Source organism: Xenopus tropicalis, chromosome 1 (assembly GCF_000004195.4).
Source record: "Xenopus tropicalis strain Nigerian chromosome 1, UCB_Xtro_10.0, whole genome shotgun sequence".
Lineage (NCBI taxonomy): Eukaryota > Metazoa > Chordata > Amphibia > Anura > Pipidae > Xenopus > Xenopus tropicalis.
The window spans coordinates 165,056,165-165,079,335 of record NC_030677.2 but is presented as its reverse complement, the minus strand read 5'-3'; the positions used below and the strand labels follow the sequence as shown (position 1 = coordinate 165,079,335).

At 36.0% G+C, this 23,171-nt stretch overlaps 1 protein-coding gene across 3 annotated transcripts in view; it reads left to right on the top strand.

Moving 5' to 3' along the window:
* Positions 1-23,171, top strand: part of ksr2 (kinase suppressor of ras 2) — a 184,351-nt gene that overhangs the window by 144,934 nt on the left and 16,246 nt on the right. For all 3 annotated transcript variants that reach the window (XM_031892817.1, XM_031892826.1, XM_018090607.2), the window contains 3 exons: positions 474-841; positions 11,209-11,305; positions 15,785-15,918. In XM_031892817.1, the coding sequence (XP_031748677.1) occupies positions 474-841; positions 11,209-11,305; positions 15,785-15,918 (599 nt within the window). The remainder of the gene's footprint in view (positions 1-473; positions 842-11,208; positions 11,306-15,784; positions 15,919-23,171) is intronic.

Sequence of the window (23,171 nt, the reverse complement as noted above, 5' to 3'; positions counted from 1 at the left end):
GTTCAGTCTCAGTCCTTGTAACATGTAAGCAGGATTTTATTACTTCTTGATATGCTGTCAAAAACTTTTGTGAAATTTGAATTGACAGCAATTACTTAAGTATAAAAACCAGATCCCTTATTTAATGTATTTTTATTTATACATTTCCATTGAATTAAGAACTTTTATTTACATGAATTTGTTATGTGAATTTGAAAATGAAAAATGGAAAAACTTTATCACATTAATTTGTAAAGTCCTTGATCCATACAAAAATCTCATTTTTACTTCTGAGGAAGCATCATAAGAAGTATTAATAATATTGGTCCTACACTTTGAGGTTTAATTACTTAAAAGACAAAGCTTTGCTTTAGCAAGCTCAAACAGATGTTCCTGAGGGCACTACTTTTAAAAGGACACTTATTTCAGCCTCCGATAGCAGGAACATACTTTTTGCAAATAAACCTGGTGCATATTCTCACTTCTGCCTACAGAATGAAGATGGCAATGAACGAGCAGAAGAGTCTGAAGATGACTTTGAGGAAATGAACCACTTACTGCTGTCAGCCAGGAACTTTCCCCGTAAAGCCAGTCAGACCAGCATATTTCTACAGGAGTGGGATATTCCATTTGAACAGCTAGAAATTGGGGAGATGATTGGCAAAGGCCGATTTGGCTTGGTTTATCATGGACGATGGCATGGGGAAGTGGCCATCAGACTCATTGACATTGAGAGAGACAATGAGGACCAACTGAAAGCTTTCAAGAGGGAAGTAATGGCTTACAGACAAACACGGCATGAAAATGTTGTTCTCTTCATGGGAGCGTGTATGAGCCCACCACACCTAGCAATTATCACCAGGTAATGTCAGTCTAATTTTTTGGTATTGAGCACTGTTTTACTACATGTACTAGAAAGAGCTTTTCCTGTATGCCATGTTCTATTAAGCACCGTACCAGGAAAAATTTTAGAATGTGTTCTTGGCTTCACTGTGCCAAACATTTAAAAGTTAAACATGATAGTGCCTTATCAGAAAGAAAAAAAAAGTGCACAAATCATGTACTGTTGTTTAAATCTATTTTGAGATGTATTAAATGAACAAATTACTGAATTTTTTTACTGCCAGGTTTATGACTATAGAAGAGCTACGTTTTAGGTTAATTTTTTTTGCCAGAGCATTGTGACCTTATTTCCAGTAATGGAGCTACTGTAATGCTACAATAATTCTCACCTCATACTTTCAATGTTCTACCAGTATGCAAATACTTTCAGTGCCGTGTGCAGGGAAAAGCCTAAGAAGCTAGACCTAAGGGTACTGCCTATATAAAGAATTACTGATCAAAGCTGCAGATCAAGAATGTCTTGCTATTTGACAAGGAGAGATGATGTTTCCAAGGCTGATGCTTTACTGATTTTGGACACAGATCCTGGAGATAGCTGTCCAGAGCACTGTCAGATCTTTGTTGCCGTAGGGGACATATACAACCAGAATTATAGATCATAAAATGTATACCTTCTTGCACATATTGCATGTTGTCTTTCTTTTTTGCATTTTTGATACAAACATATGTATCCATGTCAGAGAAGTACATGGGAGGGCTAGGCTATGACTTTGCAAATATTAGTGGGTGCACCACATTATAGCTGCCCAATGTTTATAGAGTGGAAGATAATAATAATATTAAGCCAATGTTAATAATGGTAAACCTTAAATCTTAAATCTTGGATTAACAGTATAGGGGAATAGGTATAATGTGGGGATAAAAATGCAATAAGATTTTGCATTTATAAAAGTGTGAATGGATTTGCATTTTTAATGTATTCTGGGTTACCAGATCATTTGAAAAATTATGTATAGTAAATGAGAGTTGGTGGTCTTTACTGATTAAAAACAGATTTTGGGGTAATGCAGTCAGTGAAGGTCTTGTAGCTGGATTTTCTAGATGTCCACAATTATTTAAATTATCTTGAAACAGCAGTTTTTGCTGTTTAAAATACCTAATTTACCATAATAGCATAAATATGTGAATAAAAATGATGAAATTAAACTCTTTATAACACTGCCTTTATAAGCTGCCAATTCACTTTTCTTTATATTTCTATTGCTACTAGTGTAAGTGTTACAATTATAATTTCATACATCACTTTGAACAGGCTTTGAATAGCCCTACACTAATGTTCCTTTTGCTGATTTGCTTGGTATTTTTATTATTTAGATATTTTGGTTTATCATGTTCCTGGTTATGTTACATTTAGTTATTGAAAATAATATGGGACAATACAGCATTGCTTGGGGGTCAAAATACATGGTACTGAGTCACCGAATCACTGAATCACACTATCAGTGTGAGTAGCCAGCAATTAAACCCTTGTGTGACATAGTGTAATTTAACTCCTTGGATTTTTAAAAAAAATAGTATTGTCCCTTTAAACAGTCTTTAGTGAGAGCTTATTTGTTTTAATCTTGACAAATGCATAGACTAGAATGTGGAAAAAATAAATTTTCCAGACACGGTTGCATCAATAACTCATTATTGCCAACTTGTCTTTTAGGGACAAAGATCCCATTATTTAAAAACCAATGATCTTGGAAGATAACTCTAACCTTCTAGTGCAGATATAACATGTCCAGAGCAAATACAATGTATCCTGCCTTACAACTGAGACTTACATGCATTTGAACAGAACCTAGTAAGCTACATTATAGACAAGCACACATACCTGTAACAATAGATAGATAGATAGATAGATAGATAGATAGATAACCAGATATATAGATAGATAGACAGATAGATAGATATTATTATTATTAACATTTATTTATAAAGAGCCAACATATTCCGCAGCGCTGTAAAATAAGTGGGTTTCATACATTGGACATACAGAGTAACATATAAAGCAATCAGTAACCGATACAAGAGGTGAAGAGAGCCCTGCCCAAAAGAGCTTACAATCTACAAGATTAATATAAATCTCTTCAATTAAAATTTTATACTATTTCTAAGTTTGAGTTATTATTGTTATTTTCACTATATTAAATTCTAAGTTTTAATGAATGGCTGGTACTTTTTATATTATGGTCCTAACTTAAATATTTTGAAGATAAGGATTGTTAATTTGATGGATTTGCACCTCTTTATGAATTTCAGTATATCCAAGCACAGTATGTAGGATAATAGAACACTATAGGATAATAAAATGGTTGCTCATGCAAAAATTAAAAGCTTTATAATGTAAATTTCTATCTGTAATCATCAGCCTTTTACTGCTGTTATTTTAAGTCAAATGAGTTAAAGAACTTATTTACATGTTCTTTGAATAATGTCCTTATTAGTTGGAACATTTATACTGTAATATATTTAATATATTTGTAAAATATGTTTGGATCTGCTTTTAGGTGCCTTGCTTAGTACTCCTGCTTTTGAGTGATTCTTAGCTCAAAAACTGTTGCTTCATAGTCAATCAAGCAGTCAGGAACTTTTTGACACTGGAGGTTCATCAGAACTATCATGGTTGATGGTGGGTTTCATATATGGGTTGTTTAGCTACAGCTTACTAATTTGTTTGCATTTATTGCGTTTCAAAAAATGTTTGGTAAGCAGATTTTAAATGCTCAGTGGATTTTAACATACAAAGAGCATATAACTACTGTGTATAAATGACTGAATGGACACACTGCTTGGTGCAGACAATATGTGAAAATGTAGCTTCCCATCTCACACCCAAGTCTTTTAACAAGGCGGATGATGCCTGTTCCATCTTTCATATCCTCCCCTGCCCCTTTTCCAGGACTATTTCTTGAGTATTTAATGTAATGAGAATCATTAATCTGACGCTGAAGAGATATTGGCATTCAGTCAAGTGAAATAGGAAGACCGATTGATTAGTGGAGAGGTGGAATTTAAGCCACAAATCAATATGAAGCTATAAGAGTAAGGAAATCTTTGCAATGAATCAAACATAAATTGATATTTGCTCTCTGTAGCTATCTGTTATGCAATTTTTATGTTCAAAACTTTAGATAAATCTAAAACATAAATGCAAAAATGTGTTGTTATAACTTTGCTGACAACAAATTTGCTAATTTGGTGCATTTAGTTATAAAGACCTTATTGGAAATCTCCTTGTATTCGGACCATCATGAAGGTGAGTTTTCAGATAGTAGCCAGTATAAACTAAGCACAACACAGAAGTACGTGTAATTTTACTCCCTCATTATCTCTTACTCCTTCAGGTGTCAGATTAACTGTGTCAGTCCTAATCTAGCAATGAGCTTTGACTATAATTGATCCTCTTCCTTAAAGAAGATTTTCCTTGCCATCATGATTTTTGACACTGTTCATCATGACACATTCATGAAATTGCAATTGTGTGACTGACTCACCTGCAGTTTGCAGCCACCAACTACTCCATCTCTTTCAAAGTCTGTTTGATGTTTCCTGTAGTTTCAGGAACTCCCATATTTAAATTCTGACTTTTAGGCAACTTTATAAAAAAAATGAAAGTTATTAGAATAGAAATATATAATGTGTTGCAATCTAGTTTCGTTGGAAATGAGTAATGCATTTTCTTCATCTTTATTCATTCTTTTATCATGTTAAAAGTACTATTCCTTTTATACTATGTCTAAACAGAAATATTCTGTCACATGGAATACCTTCTATTTATCTATATATCTGTGTAACTCTCTACCTTGCACTTACTTATCATCTTTATATTTAGATATGAATGCAATTGATGCAGATAGTACATAGTAACATAGTAAGTTAGGTTGAAAAAAGACATATTATAATCAAGTTCAACCTTTAACGTCTATATTTACCTGCCTAACTGCTAGTTGATCCAGAGGAAGACAAAAAGACCCCATCTGAAGCCTCACAAATTTGCCTCAGAGGAGAAAAAATATCATTCCTGACTCCAAAATGGCAACCGGGCCAGTCCCTAAATCAACTCTGTACGGAGGGCTATTTTTAGTAACCCTGTATTTCCTCACTTGCTGGGAAGCCACCCAAAACTTTCTTAAAGCCATCAGTTTTAGCTGTCAGTTCAACTGATTCACAGCTGTCACTGTAAAAAAACATTTTCAAATATTAAGATGGAGCCCCCTTTCTTCTTATTAGAATGCCCATGCATCTGCTGCAATAACCTATTGGTAAATAAAACATAAAAAAGTTAATTACATCCTCATATATATCAATAGATAGAAAGTGGTCTTCCATGCATATTTATTTACTTAATTGAATGGTATATTACCTATAAAACTTAGGGTTCATGGATACTGCACACTGTTAATCACCTGTCCATATGTAATTTGTCAAAAAAACATCTGATTAGTTGCATCTGATTAGTATGCAGGAGCATATTTTCTATATGAGCACATGGGGACCAGTGGCTATGGTGTTTTTTTTTAGTATGGTGGCCCTTGAATGCCTATATAGAGAAAATAAATTGTCCATATGCCAGAAATGGAAAGGGGGGGGGGGGGGTGCACAGAGTTCTGGTGCCAAAAGCCAAATACAGTGCTGGTTGCATCATGATAATTTAATATATTTCAGATATAAATCACTGGGAACAAGAACCAAACTATCATGCAGGTCTGGAGGCATTTGTAAGATAATGCCACTACTTAAATCAGACCAAAGATGTATCTGCATGTTACAACACATCCCAGTATTCACTAATATCATTTGATTTTGCTGTGCCCATCTAACTTACAGAAACTGTAAATCAACCAGCTGTGATCCAACTAGTTAGAAGAAATGGCTTGACTGCCTGTTAATTCATGAGTGTATAGTATCAGAATTGCTTTAAAGTATGTATTGTACCTGCAACATAGACTGAGCAGAACATTTTAATAATCTCCTTCATATTGAAAAATACATATTTTTTTTCTAGTCACTTAGTTTTCTACACCAATCAGCATCTGACGTCGAATCTGATATAGTATTTCTGCCTCTGAACATAAGCTGGTAAAATTCTGCTTATTAGTGCTATGGACCAACCATGTTTCACACCAACCTTCTGTGCCATTCTGGTTCGCAATTGCTTTCTTCTTTGCTGTCAGGGTGAAAGTAGTCGTTAATCTTTATTATGACACAGTCTGTACCTGGCTGTCATGTCAGCAAAACTAATGGATGAGTAGAAATGGTAAGAAACTCATTATATGAGTGACAGCACATTAGATTCTGTGGTAAACATTTCCACCTTCCCCCCATTCTCTTTGCCCCCTCCTGCCTCCTCTCCCTGTTTTTTTTTCAGTCCTATACATCACTAATTTATCTGAACATTCCCTTTCCTACTACCTTTTATCATTTACTTCCATTTTTGCATTGGCATCATGACACGGTGCTTCATATTTGTTTATATATATTTTTGTGTCTGAATGGAAATAAAACTGCATATAAGGCCGATGTTGTCTAGGTCATGTGTCACAGGCAGCATTTCCACTCTTAATAGCATAAGGTGATACCAATACAATATAGAGCTGATTATTGCTGTCATATCCAGCTATATGTTTGGTTAAATTACAAATGTGTTTATCCTATGTCCCAGACTAGTTGGTCTGGGGTTCAGCCACTTTCATAGCCTTCCCTTCCCCTTTTATAGTGTGCACATAATGGAAACTTACCCTCTAGATGTGCACGTGTGCGTAAACTATAACACCTAGCATACTACTAACCAACATTTTGATTACCTGGTGCCTGCTGTTTCACTGTGTATGCTTTCCTTTAGATATTAAAGTTAAGTTTGCCCTACAGATTGTGGGGCATGTCAGAAGTTTGTCAGTAAGCAATCTAGTACAACGGTACACAGATGTAGTTACATTTTCCAAACAATTAAGCAATATGGTAGGTCTAGACCAGTCAGATATTTCTTAATTTTCTTTTTGAAAATATCTGCCATGTTACTACAGAATCACAAAGAATTTTCTGAGGAGCTCTTTACCCAATTATTATTAGTGCACTCCACAAGAAAGAGGGTGGTAATATTCAAGTGAAAGTATCTAATGAATGCTGGATAACCCTTCTTATATTTGTAACCATTCTAATTCTTGCAATTGGCAGAAATACAGGGCACCCATAGTCATTTTCCCTAACCTTGAATCCTGTATCTGCATGCTTATGTTTTGTCAGAGCATTTGGAAATCTGTAGTTTAAAGAGTTTTCTAATTCTTGGTTTTTTTAAAAGTGAATAATTCCCTGAATGCCATTTCCAGACCATTTCAAGCAAAGTTATGTACCATTTAGTTATATTTAGGGCCTAATGGACAAAATTCATTTTATAGCTATCTCTGGGGTTAATAGTTTGTGCACGACTGCCCTACAGACTGTTTCATTTACGGCCAATAAATAAGGCTATTTTGTTATACCGCACAACAGTAAAGTTAATAACTATATAAAGCATGTTATTTAAAGCACTGAGGGTTTCAAGGTGAAATAAGACCAATTCAAATGGCTTAGGCTAAACAGCCTCGTTTAGAATTTACAGTTCTAACCTTGACTTTGCTGGAGTGAAGTAGTGATAATAGAGAACAATGTGCTTTGAGACTAAAAGAATTGGCTGCATCATAAATAAACAGTGGTTTTAAGTTTTTGATTCCTCCTAAGCTCTACGTGGTGCATTGGGAAGCCAAGTTACAAATATATCAGTGGATCAGTCACTTTAATAGGGGTCCTCATTAAAATAAACTTTCTTAGAGCAAAGTGTCATTGATCTAAAATATGTATATATTTAGTTTTTCTGTGATTCTAAAATATGTATGCATGTAACTGAGTTAACTCGTGTACTGTAGGAAACATGCTTTCAGGCCCTGACACAAGGGGCGTTTGCAGGCACACGGAGTGCATTTCCATGCAAAACTTCAAATGAGAGCAATAGCGTAGGGGCAGAGCTGTGTGACAGAGCCTTTAATGCATGTAACAAATCTTTAGCATCTCACCTTATATATTCTTAAGTTCTACTCTATCCTAGATTTGGGATCTTTTTTTCTTAGACTTGTTTATTCTGCTCAAGAACTTAAGTGCATTTACAGAGCGAAATGAATACACAATCCTGATTTTACCCAAAAAGTTTAAGATGACCATATATGTTGAAGCACTTTTCTGCATTTATGGAAACATAGGGAAGATGCTAAATTGAGTATTTATTCAGGATGTAGTGATATACCTTCTTGTGAAAAAATATATGTTGTTTCAGAGGTGTGTTCTTGTGTCTTAAAGGAATACTCAAAACACATCAGTTAATAGAGCTTCTCCAGCAGAATCCTGCATTAAAATCCATTTTTCAAAAACTCAAAGAAATAAAAGGTATACCATAAAAATCATGACAGAATCCCTTTAAGCTCCGCATTATCAGGAGGGACAATACTTTCTGGATTTATTGTCTTTCCATTCTCTTGGCCCTGAAATAAAGTCACACAGTATATATTTTGCCTTCAGTGCATTAAAACACACATGGGTAAACACTAGCTGTCAACTAGTGACTAGCCTCTGTTGATGAACTGAGTCACTCAATGACACTGCTCCTACCTTCAATGTCCCAGGAATTGTTGTTGGCCTTGAAAATGAGGCTCAATTTAAAAGAAAAACTGAGATAAAAACATATAACGCCTACAGATACCCCGTTTTAATGTATATCTTAGTTCAGGGAAGACATACAAGGGATCAAAGTTGGTTTGCAATTACATCCCGTAAAGTCTGCACAATAGAGGCATTGCATAGCATAAAACTTTCCTTGTCTGCAAAAAGTTTTTAAAAGAAGGATAAAATAATTGATGTTTACTAAAAGTTGGAAAAATGTAAAAGCTCTTTTTCTAAGTGAAGATCAAGACGTTCTTCTCGTTACTTTGCTCATTAAAGCAATTATCCCAGATTATACACACTAAACTGTTTGTAGTGAATACCTAATTGGAATTTCAATTCAAACTTATATTCCATTTTTAAACACAAATGCTAGTCATGCCATAAAAATGATTTTCTTTTCTTGGTTTTTTTGTTTGTTTTAACCTGTTGAAAGTATTTCAAACCCTCTCATGGTAATTCAGAACTTAAAGCATCATTTTTAAAAAAAAATAGTTGTTCATTTTTATGAAAACAGTGCCCACGTACTGTAAAATTAAATGATAATTTTAATGGGTAAACAAGGCAGAGTTCCAATATAGCCTGCAATATCTGCACCTCCCATGAGTAGCTGGAATTGTAAACTATAAATTTAGTAGAGTTAGGGGACGTGAATTTCCCAGCTCTCTATTCAATTGAACAGGATTCTTAGGGGCATATTTAATGAAGGGTGATACTTAGCTCTATTTTTGTCCTTTGCTAAATACTATACAAGTGAAATGAGCTGTGGAATTTACTATGTTGAACTCTGTGAAACTCTGATAAATATCCCACTACATAATAATAATTAGTAATAATGAGTATTCAAGAGCACGCCAGCAATTTCAGGCAAGATTTGCATAAAGTATTATACAATGATTTTTATTCTTTCTACGTTAGAGGCTTCATTTCAGCGCAAGGTGAGTTAATGATAAATGATAGAGAAAGGAATCAATTACTGCCTAGATTTTATTTAAACACAACTGTCAGAGGATACACAAAAATTGGATGTGGCATAAGTAGAAGTTAATGTAGTCTATGGCAACATCATTTTAATCACTACCATCTACACAACAGTCAGGGAGTTGTGTGCATTTATTGATGCAGGGGAACCCTGGAGCTCCTGCAAAATGGAAGTAATTCCAGATATCCCTGATCCCTATGTGGGCTGTGTCAAATACACAAAACATGACAAATGGCTTCTGAATTTGCATTATGCACCCCCCCCCCCCCCCCCCCACTTGCTGTCACTTGCTGTCACTTGCTGTTCAGCCCTCACGTTTCAAATTTTGGTTACTGCAACATTATATAGTCCCCGTCTCTTGTAAATAATAGGCACCCATTTCCCTGAAATTATACTGTCTACATCTGCTTTATTTAATAAATCTGGGCAAGGTTGGACTGGCTCACAGGGCATTAGGAGATGAACCAGTGGTTGCTACTGCTAGTGGGCCTTCTGCTTTGCTTGACTCTGATTTCTTCTATGTTGCCCTCAGGTTAAAGGAACTGTGTCTTTATTAGTAAAGGAACTCTATAAAACGTGTCATCTTTGTGAAATAATCAAACAATGCCATAAAAAATAAGTAGAGGTTTTGTGTATGTTTGTTATTTTAAGCACCACTAAAGTTTAAAGAAATGCCTTGTATGAAACTAATAGATATTTTATTACTCCCATTACTTATTACTTAAAGCCCCTAAAATAAAATTTGAACATGACCATAATGTTAAATGCCTCTCTGTAAGATGCCTGAAAAATCTACCCCTTTGTTCTGCCTGGTCAGTTCTTGAAGGTCACATTTTCTTATGGTTATTACATTAATTTAAAGCCCATAATATATATTTGCTAATAAAACAAGTGATGCATCCATTACCCGGAAACCTGTTATCCAAAAATCTCAGAATTATGGGAAGGCCATCTCCGATAGACTCCATTTTAAACAAATAATTCACATTTTAAAAAAATGATTTCCTTTTTTCTCTTTAATTATAAAACATCCACTTGTACTTGATTCTAGCCAAGATATAATTAATCCTTATTGAAGGCAAAACAGTACAATTGGGTTTAAATATTGTTCAAATATTGTAAATTTTGCCACCAGACTGTATTGCCTGCAGAGAGCATTAATTAAAAAAAAAAAAAATACAAGATAATCAAAGTGTGACTTAATATTAGTGCTGTACCTGCACCAGACAAAAAGCAAATAGCTTTAATTATTTTCTCATGTTATATTTTTGGTGTGCATACATTCAATTACATTCATTTCTTACATCCTATATGTGAACAGTTGGTGAATTTTAAACAGAAAAGAGATTAAATGACACTGGTGGCAGTCAAAATTGCCTCTGTTCATTACTCCCCCTACTTATCTGTCCTATAACGATATAAAAGATATATAAAGAAACTGCAAGTATCCACTCCTTGTTCTATATGTCTCTGCATTTCGATTTGAAATTGGATTTTTGATTTCCACATCTTTTTCCTAATAGCAAGCAATGATAAGGAAATAGACTTTGAGAAGTAGAGGTAGTGTTCATAAAGTTAATAAGTGTAATGTAATATGCATTTGAACATATTCTAAAAGCATTTCATTGCGTTTATGAAGAGCTAACATATTCTGTTCTATGTTGTAGCCTTTGTAAGGGGAGGACGCTATACTCAGTGGTCCGGGATGCAAAAATTGTCCTAGATGTCAACAAAACCAGACAGATAGCACAAGAGATTGTAAAGGTGAGTGTGTGAGCACAGAATTATGTTGACGTTGTTACTGTTAAGCCCTAATTTATGGTGAGCGTAAGCATCAACAGTTTAATGTTGCATGAAAATGTAATCTATGCAAATCAGAGTTCCCTTAAACCACCAAGAATTGTAAGACTTTCTGCTTTGTAAGCCCATCCTTGTGCAAAATGGTGTACAAACAAAGGAGAATGATGGATGTAGATCATTTTGCAGCAAATGGTATGCATTTTAAAACTAGAGAGAAAAAAAATCACATTTGGACATATCTGTATTTTATTTATTTTTTTTAAACAGATGATGACCTGAATTTTGGCAAGCTATTTAGTTTCTTGTTTAAAGTGACACTAAACCCCTTGATCAGCATGAGTTCAATTATTATTTTTATATGTGCTATACATACTTTTTGGCTGTTGTTTAAATCATGTTACTTATTGAGCTAAAACAAGGTAACTAAAGCTAAAGCTACCAGGGCGACGAAAACCAGAAGTACATTATGCTATCTAATCAGTGGTAACTTATTTATCTGCCTTGCAAGAACCAAACATGGAGTAACCTCAATTTCCCTGTTTTCCATGTTTAGCTCAGGAAAAAACAAAGATGTATTTTTTATTACAACTGTGGGCAAAAAGTATGTTCAGCACCTGTTCAATTAACTTGTTATTTAATTATCTAATTATATAATATATGCCCTGTATACTTGGGGGCCTTATGTATGATTGTACTAGATCTGGAGCCACTAAAATAGAGAAAAATATAGGCAATGATCTAAAACAACATTTACTAAAGAAATGTTAATGTGCATGATTTATTTAATTAGTGCATATTACTTGGCATAAAGGTTGTAATATTTGTAAGCCCTAAAACAAGTTCCAAAGAGATGCAGGTATTTCAAAAGTACTGGAAGGACAAACTAGTTTACACTAAAACTTCGATTTTTATCAAGTATGTGTCAAGAAAAACAATTGGATACTTCTCCCATGTATGTGAAATAATGCACTTAATTGTAGTCGAGCTAAAATGAATGCTTGGCTTAACAAGTACCTTTAGGTATGAGATGAAGTAGTGTAAATGTTGTTCACTTATGGATAGATCTGATTTTTTTTCTGCAGTGTCCAAAGTTTTTTCTCCAGATTTGACACTATAGGGAGCACTATAAACAGAATACCACATTTTTTTTGTAGATTTTTTTAAATGTCCCTTGCAATATCGAAACTCAAAAACCAAATAAGGGAACATGTTTCTGCTATTGTAAATGAGGACAAGGAAAGCCCTTTTAGCAGGCATTTTCCCCCATGTGTCATTGGAGTAATAAGTGCAGGTGTGACAGAAACAAAGTCATTTTGCCTATTAGGGTGACTCCCTTTCTGCTACTCTAGAACGTAGCGATATATTTTGGAGTTTTACACTTCGTACCTCAATTCCTGAAATTCCTAAAACATGGGATGTGAATTGTTTTAATGATGAGATAATTTATTGACCGTTTTTAACATGTTAATCTATAGTTCTATATGTATGTGTGGGTGGGTGGTCATTTCTATATGTACTGTATGTGTAGGTGGGTGACATTCTGATTACCCAGTAACCAGATAGGTTTGCAGCATTTTTTTTCCTTTTCCCTGGCTGCTTTAGGCCTTTGAAATGTTTTTACTTGCTTGAATAAAAGTTATGTATTGCAAATCAGTGATTGGGAAAGTTTGGCTTTTTGTTCCAAAAATGTCACTCTATAAACCTGTGCATGCCATTTTTACAGAGCCATTTCCTCATGTTGTTCGTCTTTCATTCACCTCTATACCTAGTCAGTCACAGACAAATATACTTGCCATGAAATGAAGTTCATTCATCTCTCTCACTCATCTCTGCACTGATTGGAAAGTGTATCGTGTACTGTAAGTTCTGCTAAAGATGCAATTGCTATTTTTCTACTCAGAGAAGGAGTCTGAGTTATGATCGTCTGTGCTCACAAACAGGGAAATGAGACAGCCATCTCAGATCATCACCCGAGTCAGTGGGGAAGGAGAATAAGTTAAGGAAGGAGATGTTATGTGTTTCAATCATTGCTCACATGAAATAAATGAGTTCAAGTGATAGAGCATTCATTCTCCCTGACCTTAGCAAAGCTCTTCTGAGTGGGAAAGAGCAGTAGAGATACTGATGTCTCATGTGCAATAAAATCACTCTGCTCTGATCAGTTTCCCCTTGCATCTTTGTATGTGTCTGGGTGCAGGGGGGTGGTATACACAGATTACTGTATACATTAAGTGCTCATTATACAGTAATGTCCTTTGTAGGTTTATAGCACATTATATTTGGGGAGGTTAATAGTGTTACCTTCTTTTCTTGACTATTCTCTAACCGTCTCTAAATGATTGAGGAATTCAGGATTTTCAAGCGATATGCCTTGTTAAAAACCGTAAACACATTTTCATATATGACCAACATAATAATAAGTTAAGAAGATACCATAGAAATGGAAACAGGAAGGAAGGGTTTATCCTGGTGTTAAATTCATCAGGTGCAAAAGTAGTAAGGAACCCCAAAGTGCAATCTGGGGTCTGGCTTTGCTCTGCACTTGGCTCCAGATTGGAAATCTTCAATTTATAGGACTGGCACGGGCTGGAGGGAGACGCTTATGTGCCCCTCACCATTTGGACATTGCTGCAAAGCACAGGTAATGCTGTATTCATGGGGCAGGCCTCTGCGGGAGAGGCAGAATTTCCAAAATATGACAGATTATGCTCTGGTAATATTTTGAAGTGCATGTAAGGAAAGGTAGAAGGTTTAAATAGGATCTAAACCCCCCAAAAATCTTCCTGTATCTCCAATTAACCCTAATATTGCTGACTCTCTCACTTTTGTGTGAACTCTCTTAAGCCCATAGCCTGGTATTAGCAGTCTAAAACTACTAATGTTAAATAACAAGGAAACTTAATCATAATTATTAACTTACCTCTGCTACTGTTAGCAGAAAGTTGCTCTGGCCCAGGGTTCTTCTGTATGAGCAGCAATTCACAATCATCTTCCTCCACTTCTTTTTTCTTCTATTGCCCCAGGCGAGTGCATTCACAGTAGAGTGAAAAAACTAATTTTTTCCTAAAAGTTTAGCTTTTCACTAAGGTGCATTTGCTGAGAGGAAGGGAAAAGCAGGAAGAAAATTGTGACCCCAAAGCCAAAATTCTCAATGAGCATTTAAGTACAGTGTGAAAAGGATTGCTTACCCTACCCTACTCAATGAACTCTCAGTGTCTCACGATCCTTCTTCACAACAAAGGTTCTTACTAAAACACTAATATAGGGTTAAAGTGGTGAAGCTAATGAAGGATTTTTGGCACTGCCGTCTGCCTTGTTATTTGAACGCTCAGTGCCACACAGCTTTGTCAAAGGGTTCAGACATACAAACATGGACTAATCATTGTTTTTTTGGTGTAGTAGGTGGATCTTGTTTGTTCTAACCTTTTATACACTGCCATATAAGACATACGTTTAACATTAAAAGTTACGTTTTATTTCCTTTGGATTCTTGTCCTGGGTTGGTTAGGAAGTAGGCAGGTGCATATTTCAAGGGAAGCTTTCCTATGAAACTGCATTCCTTTTTGTGGTTGAACGTTTTGCAATTTGTTAATTTGATCCCCATTTGCACACTAACCTTAGTTCCTCAATTTAACAATTTACATGTGGGAGGTGCATATAGATTATATTATATAAAGATATCTTGAAGGGTGAACTTCCCCTTTAAAGCTTTGCTAGTAAGGATGACTAAAATGCCCAAACTGTCTCATTTAAATAAGAGAGCTATCAAAAGAGGTCACTTTCAATAGTTTAAATATATTAATTTTTATGAAACTAGAATTCTTAAATGAAAACTTTCCTCAGCAGAATTAAAAGTGGTCCTTGCTATTCTTAGACAGAGAATGAGTTATATACTACACTTAGGGGCACATTTACTAACCCACGAACGGGCCGAATGTGTCCGATTGCGTTTTTTTCTTAATGATCGGTATTTTGCGATTTTTTCGGAAAATTGTCGCGACTTTTTCATTACCAATACAATTTGCGCGAAAAAACGCGAGTTTTTCGTAGCCATTCCGAAAGTTGCGCAAAATCGCGATTCTGTCGTAGCGTTAAAACTTGCGCGAAACGTCGCGCCTTTTAAGTTAACGCTACGAAAAAGGAGCGACTTTTCGCGCAAGTTTTAACGCTATGAAAAAATCGCCAGATTTTGGGCAACTTTCGGAATGGCTACGAAAAATGTTCGTTTTCCAATCGGAATTTTTCCAATTCGGATTCGAATTCGTGACTTAGTAAATCAGCCCCTTATAGTTACATAGCACTTAATAAGTATATTTGTATTATACATATTATATACTGTATATTATATATTCTATGGATTGTACATCACCAGTCATTATTTCATCATCTTTTTGACTGTCATAAAATTTTATCCTGTCTGTTCTTTTCCCTTATTTCTTTCAGGGAATGGGTTACCTGCATGCCAAGGGGATCCTACACAAGGACCTCAAGTCAAAAAATGTTTTCTATGACAATGGCAAAGTGGTCATCACTGACTTTGGTCTCTTCAGTATATCTGGTGTGCTCCAGGCTGGGAGGTAATATATTGCTGCTTACTTTCAAATGAATATTGATTTATATAAATAGGACATAGAGGGTAATCATACATCAGTAAGGGTTGATATATAAGTTGCAAACCGATACCTACTGCATTGGGTAGGTACCTACATAGGTGTTATAACTAACTGTGCATGAAAAAGTAAGTTACTACAGGATGCCAAGACAAAAGTGTTATACAGGTATCGGACCCCTTATCGGGAAACCTATTATCCAGAAAGTTCCGAATTATGGAAAGACCATCTTCCATAGACTCCATATTAATTTTTATTAATATGGAGTCTAATTCACATTTTTTTACTGTAATAATAAAACAGTACCTTGTACTTGATCCCAACTAAGATATAATTAATCCTTATTGGAACCAAAACAATTCTATTGGATTTAATTACTGTTTAAATAATTTTTTTAGCAGACTTAAGAGATCCGAATTACGGAAAGACCCCTTATCTGGAATACCCCAGGTCCCAAGCATTCTGGATAACGGGTCCCATACCTTTATACTGTAAGGTGCTCCTCATATGCATGTGTGTGTTTACTTTTACCATTTCCTATATACCATTTTATTCATATCTATGCAATTATACCCATACCTCCTTATAAAATTGACCTTCTGATATTTTAGGGGTCATTTACAACCCTTGGGGGCACAGGTACAAAAGCAAGAGCACACCCCTTAATGCACATTTAGCAGCACTTGCACCCCCTGGGGTTGCTGCTCTCTGGTGCTCTATTAGCAGCATCTAGAAGTGCGGCCAAGCCCTTATCTATGGGCAGGTAGTAAGCACATGGCCCAGATGAGGGCTGCTCCTCCACTGCTCCCTGTAATTTTTAAAGTGTCACTGTATTTTAAAATGTAGTCTTATAAAGCACATGCTAGCAATTGTAGCTAAACATAGCATGATATATTTATATTTTGATTAATTAAGAGCATACATTGAGATGAGTAGTTCAAATCTAGAGAAAGCAGGATCACCTTGTTGTAATAAAATTACCTTTGGTGCGGCGGGGACGCCCGCCGCACCATCGGCAGGGACGCCTGCCGAGCCGCTCCTCTAGCCGGCTCCTTCCTAATGCGCGCGCGCCGCGCACGTCGGCTATTTAAAGGCGCAGGCACGCTGGCGCGTGACGTCAGCGCGCAATGGCGCCAAATTTGAAAAATTAAAGGGGTATTTAAAGGGGTTTTCTGGAATGCTTCTTTGCCCGTGATAGGTTTATTTCTGGTGCCTATATCTGTGCTTTAAGCGTCTACTTATTCCTGATTCCTGTTTTGACCCTGCCTGGCTTTGACTATTCTGAATACCTGTATCCTGACCCGTGCCTGTTTTGATTACCGATTCTGCTTAACCCTTCTGACTGATTATCCGGTGTGACCCTTGCCTGCCCGACGTTCCTCGATTTCCGCCTGCCTCGACCCGGTCTGTCTGACTTCCTATCTTCTAACCCCTGTCTGTACCGTGACCGTTGGCCTTAAGACTTTTTATACTGTTGTGCCCCATTGCTGGCCAGAACTCCTGCCCTGCATCTCTCGTTTAAGTCCAGGTGGCATCTGAGTAGCTGAGGGCTCCTCCCGAAGCCAAAGGCGGTCACACTACTGGCGAAGCACGAGCCTAGACCAGGGTGCTTAGCATTTGTTCTGGCATTTGGGTGCCGGCCGTGACACTTGTAGCTATGGTTTTGTGAAGATGTTGAGGTTTTTGTGAAGATGGTGACTTTTAGTCATGTGTGTATGCTGTGAACTCCAGTGCCATAATACTTAATTATCTTAATTACAAGTTCCCAACATCATAAAACGTAATGGGGAACTATGGTTATTCACAGTAATGAGTTCTTGAGTAATAAAGTAGATTTAAGAAAAGTTTGCTCAGCAAGCATTATTCACACTGTCATTAAGACTGCTTTTTTAGCAGAAGGTTACAGGATCAGTGTGAAAAAGTTCATAAAATAACTGCATAATTGTCTAGGAGAATTTTTGGGGCTTTGTAGCAAACATTTATCAACCACTGCCTCAGTAAAATGTAAAAATGCTTTGTTGTATACCCCCCGAAAGAGATTTTCTCTAGTGACACTATTTAAACAGAACAGCATAGTATCAGTCTGAGGAAAGAATGCATGATGATGGTACAATGCTACAACTGGAGTAAATGCGCAAATGTAGTGCTACCAACCCCATTTTGGATGCTGTAACATTTAGTTATAGTTAGGGAATGGGATTCAAAATAGGCCCTTGCATTTCAAGTACACAGGGGCCCAAACAACCCCCCATCAGCCCACTAAAAACCATCCCAGCAGCCCTTCTGGCATTTGCCAGCATCCACAGATTGCCAGTCCATGCCTGTTTATATATTGGGGAAAGGGTGTTCTAAGACTTAAACTAAATTCTGTTTTTTAAAAGAATGTAACTATTCTATTTATTTTCAAGTTTAATAATTCACAAAAGAGTCACACAGAGTTGAAAATGAGGGAAAGCAAGAGAGGGAAGGAACCATGTGAAAGTATCTATCATATTTAGGTGTCTGTTTACTAAAATTCATAAAAATTGTCTATAAAATATTTCCTATTATATATTGTATATATCCTATACGATGATAAGTCGAATTCTGGCGAGTTGAGAGTTTTTTTGGTGCACATTTAGGTTAACTGTATAATCTGTTGTAAATCTTGAGGATTTTTTTTTCCGCCACTGCCAATGGCCACATTAATGAATAGTTTATATAAAATAGTATTTGTTAGCAATTTTTAAATGTATTATTATATATACGTATGGCTAATAAAGTAATTTCAGAAATTAGTTATGTTCACGTTATATTAGTAATTCTTAATTAAATCAATAATAATACATTTATAAGTATCATTATTCCCCAGTGCAATCAGTAATTTTCTCTGCTCATGTTTAAAAACTGACTTTAAATCGCTCCAACTATACAGTTTCTGGCTTTGTTTCACATAACTCTCTCTCCAAGTGGTGACAATTTTTTCTATACTTGGCGACAATTCTGGCAATAATCTTTAGTAAACCTGCTCTTGCATTTTTTCTGGGCAAGTCATTATCACTGTCTATCACACTTTAGTAAATGGAAGTCACAGAGCAGCTAGGAGGTAAATTTGGCCATAGAATCCACTGGAACTTTTTATTGCAGCTTGAGTGGTACCCAGTGAATTGCGCAAGGACTAAAGTGGTGTAAAATAATGGTGTTAAATCTGGCTTACAGGCAGTGTAACACACCTTGATGAACTTGCCCTTTATTTTACACCGGTTTTCTGGCATTAAACTGTTTTACACCGTTTAATAAGCCCCATTTTGTCTGAGTGTTGATTGGTGGAGTCCAAACTCTTTAGAGCTTTATGGGAATCAACAACTCTCTCTTTTTGAGGTCCTCAGACATGTTATTTGAGCCATGATACACATCCACAAACATGTTGTATGTGTGATAAGGCTTTGCTGGATTCTTTAAATAAAACAAAACTCAAACTCTAATTTCACCTTCAAATTATATGATTATCCTAAGGATTCACTTTTGCCACACGCAGATGTGTTATTGGATCATTTTTCTTTCAAAATTTTTTTTGTTTCTTTTGTTTAACTAGGTTTTTTTACTTTTTGTTTTGGACTTGTTTGAAAATCAGATATTTTAGGTCACATTCATGGTTTTTCAGTTATTCAGCTCTTTGATCATAAGCTCTCTGTTTGGAATTTCAGCAGCTATGTGGTTACTAGGTCCTTGAAACCTTAGCAACCAGGCAGTGGATTGTACGAGAGACTGGAATATGAATAGGAGAGAGACTGAATAGAACGATAAGGAATAAAAATGAACAAAAACAATTAAATTGTAGCCTCACAGAGCAATATTTGTTTGGTTTCTGGGGTCCGTGACCCCCATTTGAAAGCTAGAAAGAGGCAGATGAGAAAGGCAAATAATTCAGAAACTATAAAAAAATAAATAATGCAGACCAACTTCAAAGTTGCTAGAATTAGGATATTCTACAACATACTAAAAGTTAACTATAAGGTGAACTACCCCTTTAAAGCAGGGATCCCCAACCTTTCTTACTCGTGAGCCACAGTCAAATATAAAAAGACTTGGAGAACAACACAAGCATCATAAAAGTTCATGGAGGTGCCAAATAAGGGCTAAGGTTGGCTATTAGGCAGCCTCTATGCACACTATCAGCTTACAGGCTTTATTTGGTAGTAAATCTTGTTTTTATTCAACCAAAACTTACCCCCAAGTCAGGAATTCAAAAATAACTACTTGGTTTTGGGGCACTGAGAGTAACATCCAAGGGGTTGGTGAGCAACTTGTTGGGGATCACTGCTTTAAAGGGTTCACAAACTTTCGAAAACCACTGTATGTATATATATAACTTTCTGTTAGCTATGAAAAAATAACAGTTCCCCCAAAGTTGAGCTAATTAGTAACAGCTTAATCACTGAGTTAAATGGTTTTCATTTCTACATTGTCTTTATATTTATGCAGTTTCTTTTCTACTAAGTTCATCTTTGCATTCATGGCCTTTGTCATATTACGTTCATTTCAATACCTCTACTCCATTCTCCTCTAATTGCTGTGAAGAGCAATGTATACATCTCATCTTCTATTTTTTTCTACCTGTATTCTTTGCTTGAATGAATCCCTGCCATTTATATAATTTATGGTTTATAATTTATGGTTCCAGCATCTACCATACATCTTTTGAAACTATGAAGTCAATTCCTACCTACTTAACCTTCCTTTCCCCCTTCCTCCACGTCAGTTTCCTTTATTCTCCTATATTCTGCAAACATCATATGGCCCATTAATATCACATTTTAAAGCTCTTATTATGCACATTTCGGTAACAAAACAAATTATATATATATATATATATATATATATATATATATATATATATACATATATGTATATATCTGTATGCAACAATTATAGCTAAAGTCACAATTTGTAGGAGGGTTCAATTAACTAGCAGGACCATGCTAAACAGCGGTAAAGCATATGGTTTTGGCAAATCCACTGGGAGACTGATGCAGCCCCAGCAGCTACTACTTTAGTTTTAGAAGAAGAGATGTATTTGTTTTACTTTCCAGTTTAACCAATAGGCGGTTGTAAAAAAGTGTTCCTCTACATTTATTTTCAGTAACTGTGTTGCCTTTTTTCTCTATGGTTGAAGTCACAGTGAATCACTAAAACAGCCTAGAGGGCTCATTTACAAATGCAAGTTCCTGAATCAAACTTTTGAGCACTAAAAGCTTAATTCAAGGTTTTAGAAGTTTTGGGGATTTTTGCCATTTGTAATGTTGTGTAAATTCTTACAAAAACGTGGATTTTTAGGTTTTTGTATACGTATTCATATTTGTTCTGTGGTTTTATTTGCTTGCACTTTTTATATTCGGATGTTTTAATACATGAGTAGACATTCGTACATTTTTAAAAAGTGAGTGGTAGAAAAAAATTGTGATTTTGTCAGTGTGCAAGCACAACATGTATACGGTACCCTAAGGTAAAAACCTTGTTAAGGCAGACTTTAATGTGATGGCTCCTCTGTATCTGTGGGCCCTGTAGTTCATTCCTTGCATGCAACTGCACGCTATTCAACAGGGTGAAACTGCAAGGTATACACCTTGCAAATATCTTTGTGACTAGCATTAAAGTGCTCACAGTTTTTTCCACATTCATAATTAGCTTTTTAGGTGATTATCTTGTACTGGCTAATTTCATCTTTTGCCACCATAGCCTAAGGCTTTCCCAAGTAACAGGGAAATGACACTTAGGGGGTATATTTATCATGCTGTGTAAAAAGTAGAGTGAAGCATTACCAGTGATGTTGCCCAGGGCAACCAATCAGCAATTATATTTTAACAGTTAGAAAACCAAAGCAAAGCAGCTGATTGGCTGCTATGAGCAACATACACAGCATGATAAATATACTCCGAAACTCAAAGCAAAGCATTTAATTGGCTGCTATGAGCAACATCACCGGTGATTTTTGACCCTACTTTTTACACAGCATGATAAATATACCCTAACTGAATGAAGATCTCAAGTGTTTCAACTAGATGAATCTTTCACTCCACAGCTCTTCTCATATATATATGTATTTTTATATAAATGCTAAAAAATTCCCCTGGAAACCTATGAGACTAATTATTTAGCCTATATTAGTTAAACCCTGTCCCACTGATGAAAGCAATTTCAGGGTTTAATTTAACCCCTTTTTATATACATTTTTCCAAGTTATCCATCATTATGCTCAAATATTTAAAATTCTAGATACATTTAAGCAGCATGCATATGTAGATACACATGTATAATATTTGGTAAAAGTGTTGATATATCATGTGTCCATGAATAGGTGGGTAATAGAGGAATATGTTTAGGTGTAGGGACCATGATATAAATACTGTGAGCCGTACATGTGAATTTCCTTGGATTACTTCAGTGGGTTATACAGAGAAATATTTTACAGTACTGTATGTCAGAAGTAGCATACTGTGACCACACAGGGATATATTTGAATTAGGATCTGCAGGTTGAAAGAAAGTTGATCCTCACCTGTCCCCAACTTGCGCTGGCCAAACCCACGCCTGACCTTCCCTGATATCATTGGATGGATAGGTGAGCAGAAGTATCTAAACAAGTACAGCCCCAAAACTAGTTGGGTTTGCAATGTTGTGTAGAGTTCAGGAAACCACTGGGTAGCAATTGGTTTGCCCAAACATCCAACCTGGGGGTTTTAGCTCAGTCAGCACATTACTAATTTAAAAATTAACAGAGATGGAATTAAAGAGCTACTCTGATAAGGGATGACCTTTCCCCTACACCAGGGATCCCCAGCCTTTCATACCCATGAGTAAAAAGTGTTGATGAGCCACACAAGCTATAAAAAGTTCTTTGGGGATGCCAAATAAGGTATGTGATTGGCTCTTTGGTAGCCCCATGTGGACTGCTAGCCTGCAGGAGGCTCTGCTTGGAATAAAACAGTTTTTCTGTGCTTCCAAAACTTGTCTCCAAGCAACATCAACAGGGGTAGTGAACAACATTTTGCTCATGAACCACTGGTGGGGGATCACTGCCATACACCAAGGAATTCTGTGGCATGGGGGGGAAACCATACATTCAATAAATGAGAAAGTCCCATTGTATTAAGTTTAAGTGGCTTGTGCATATGCATTGGTAAAAACAGGCAAACCCCAAATTGTATTACAAAGCTTTAGTAATCAGTTTGGTGGGCAAAA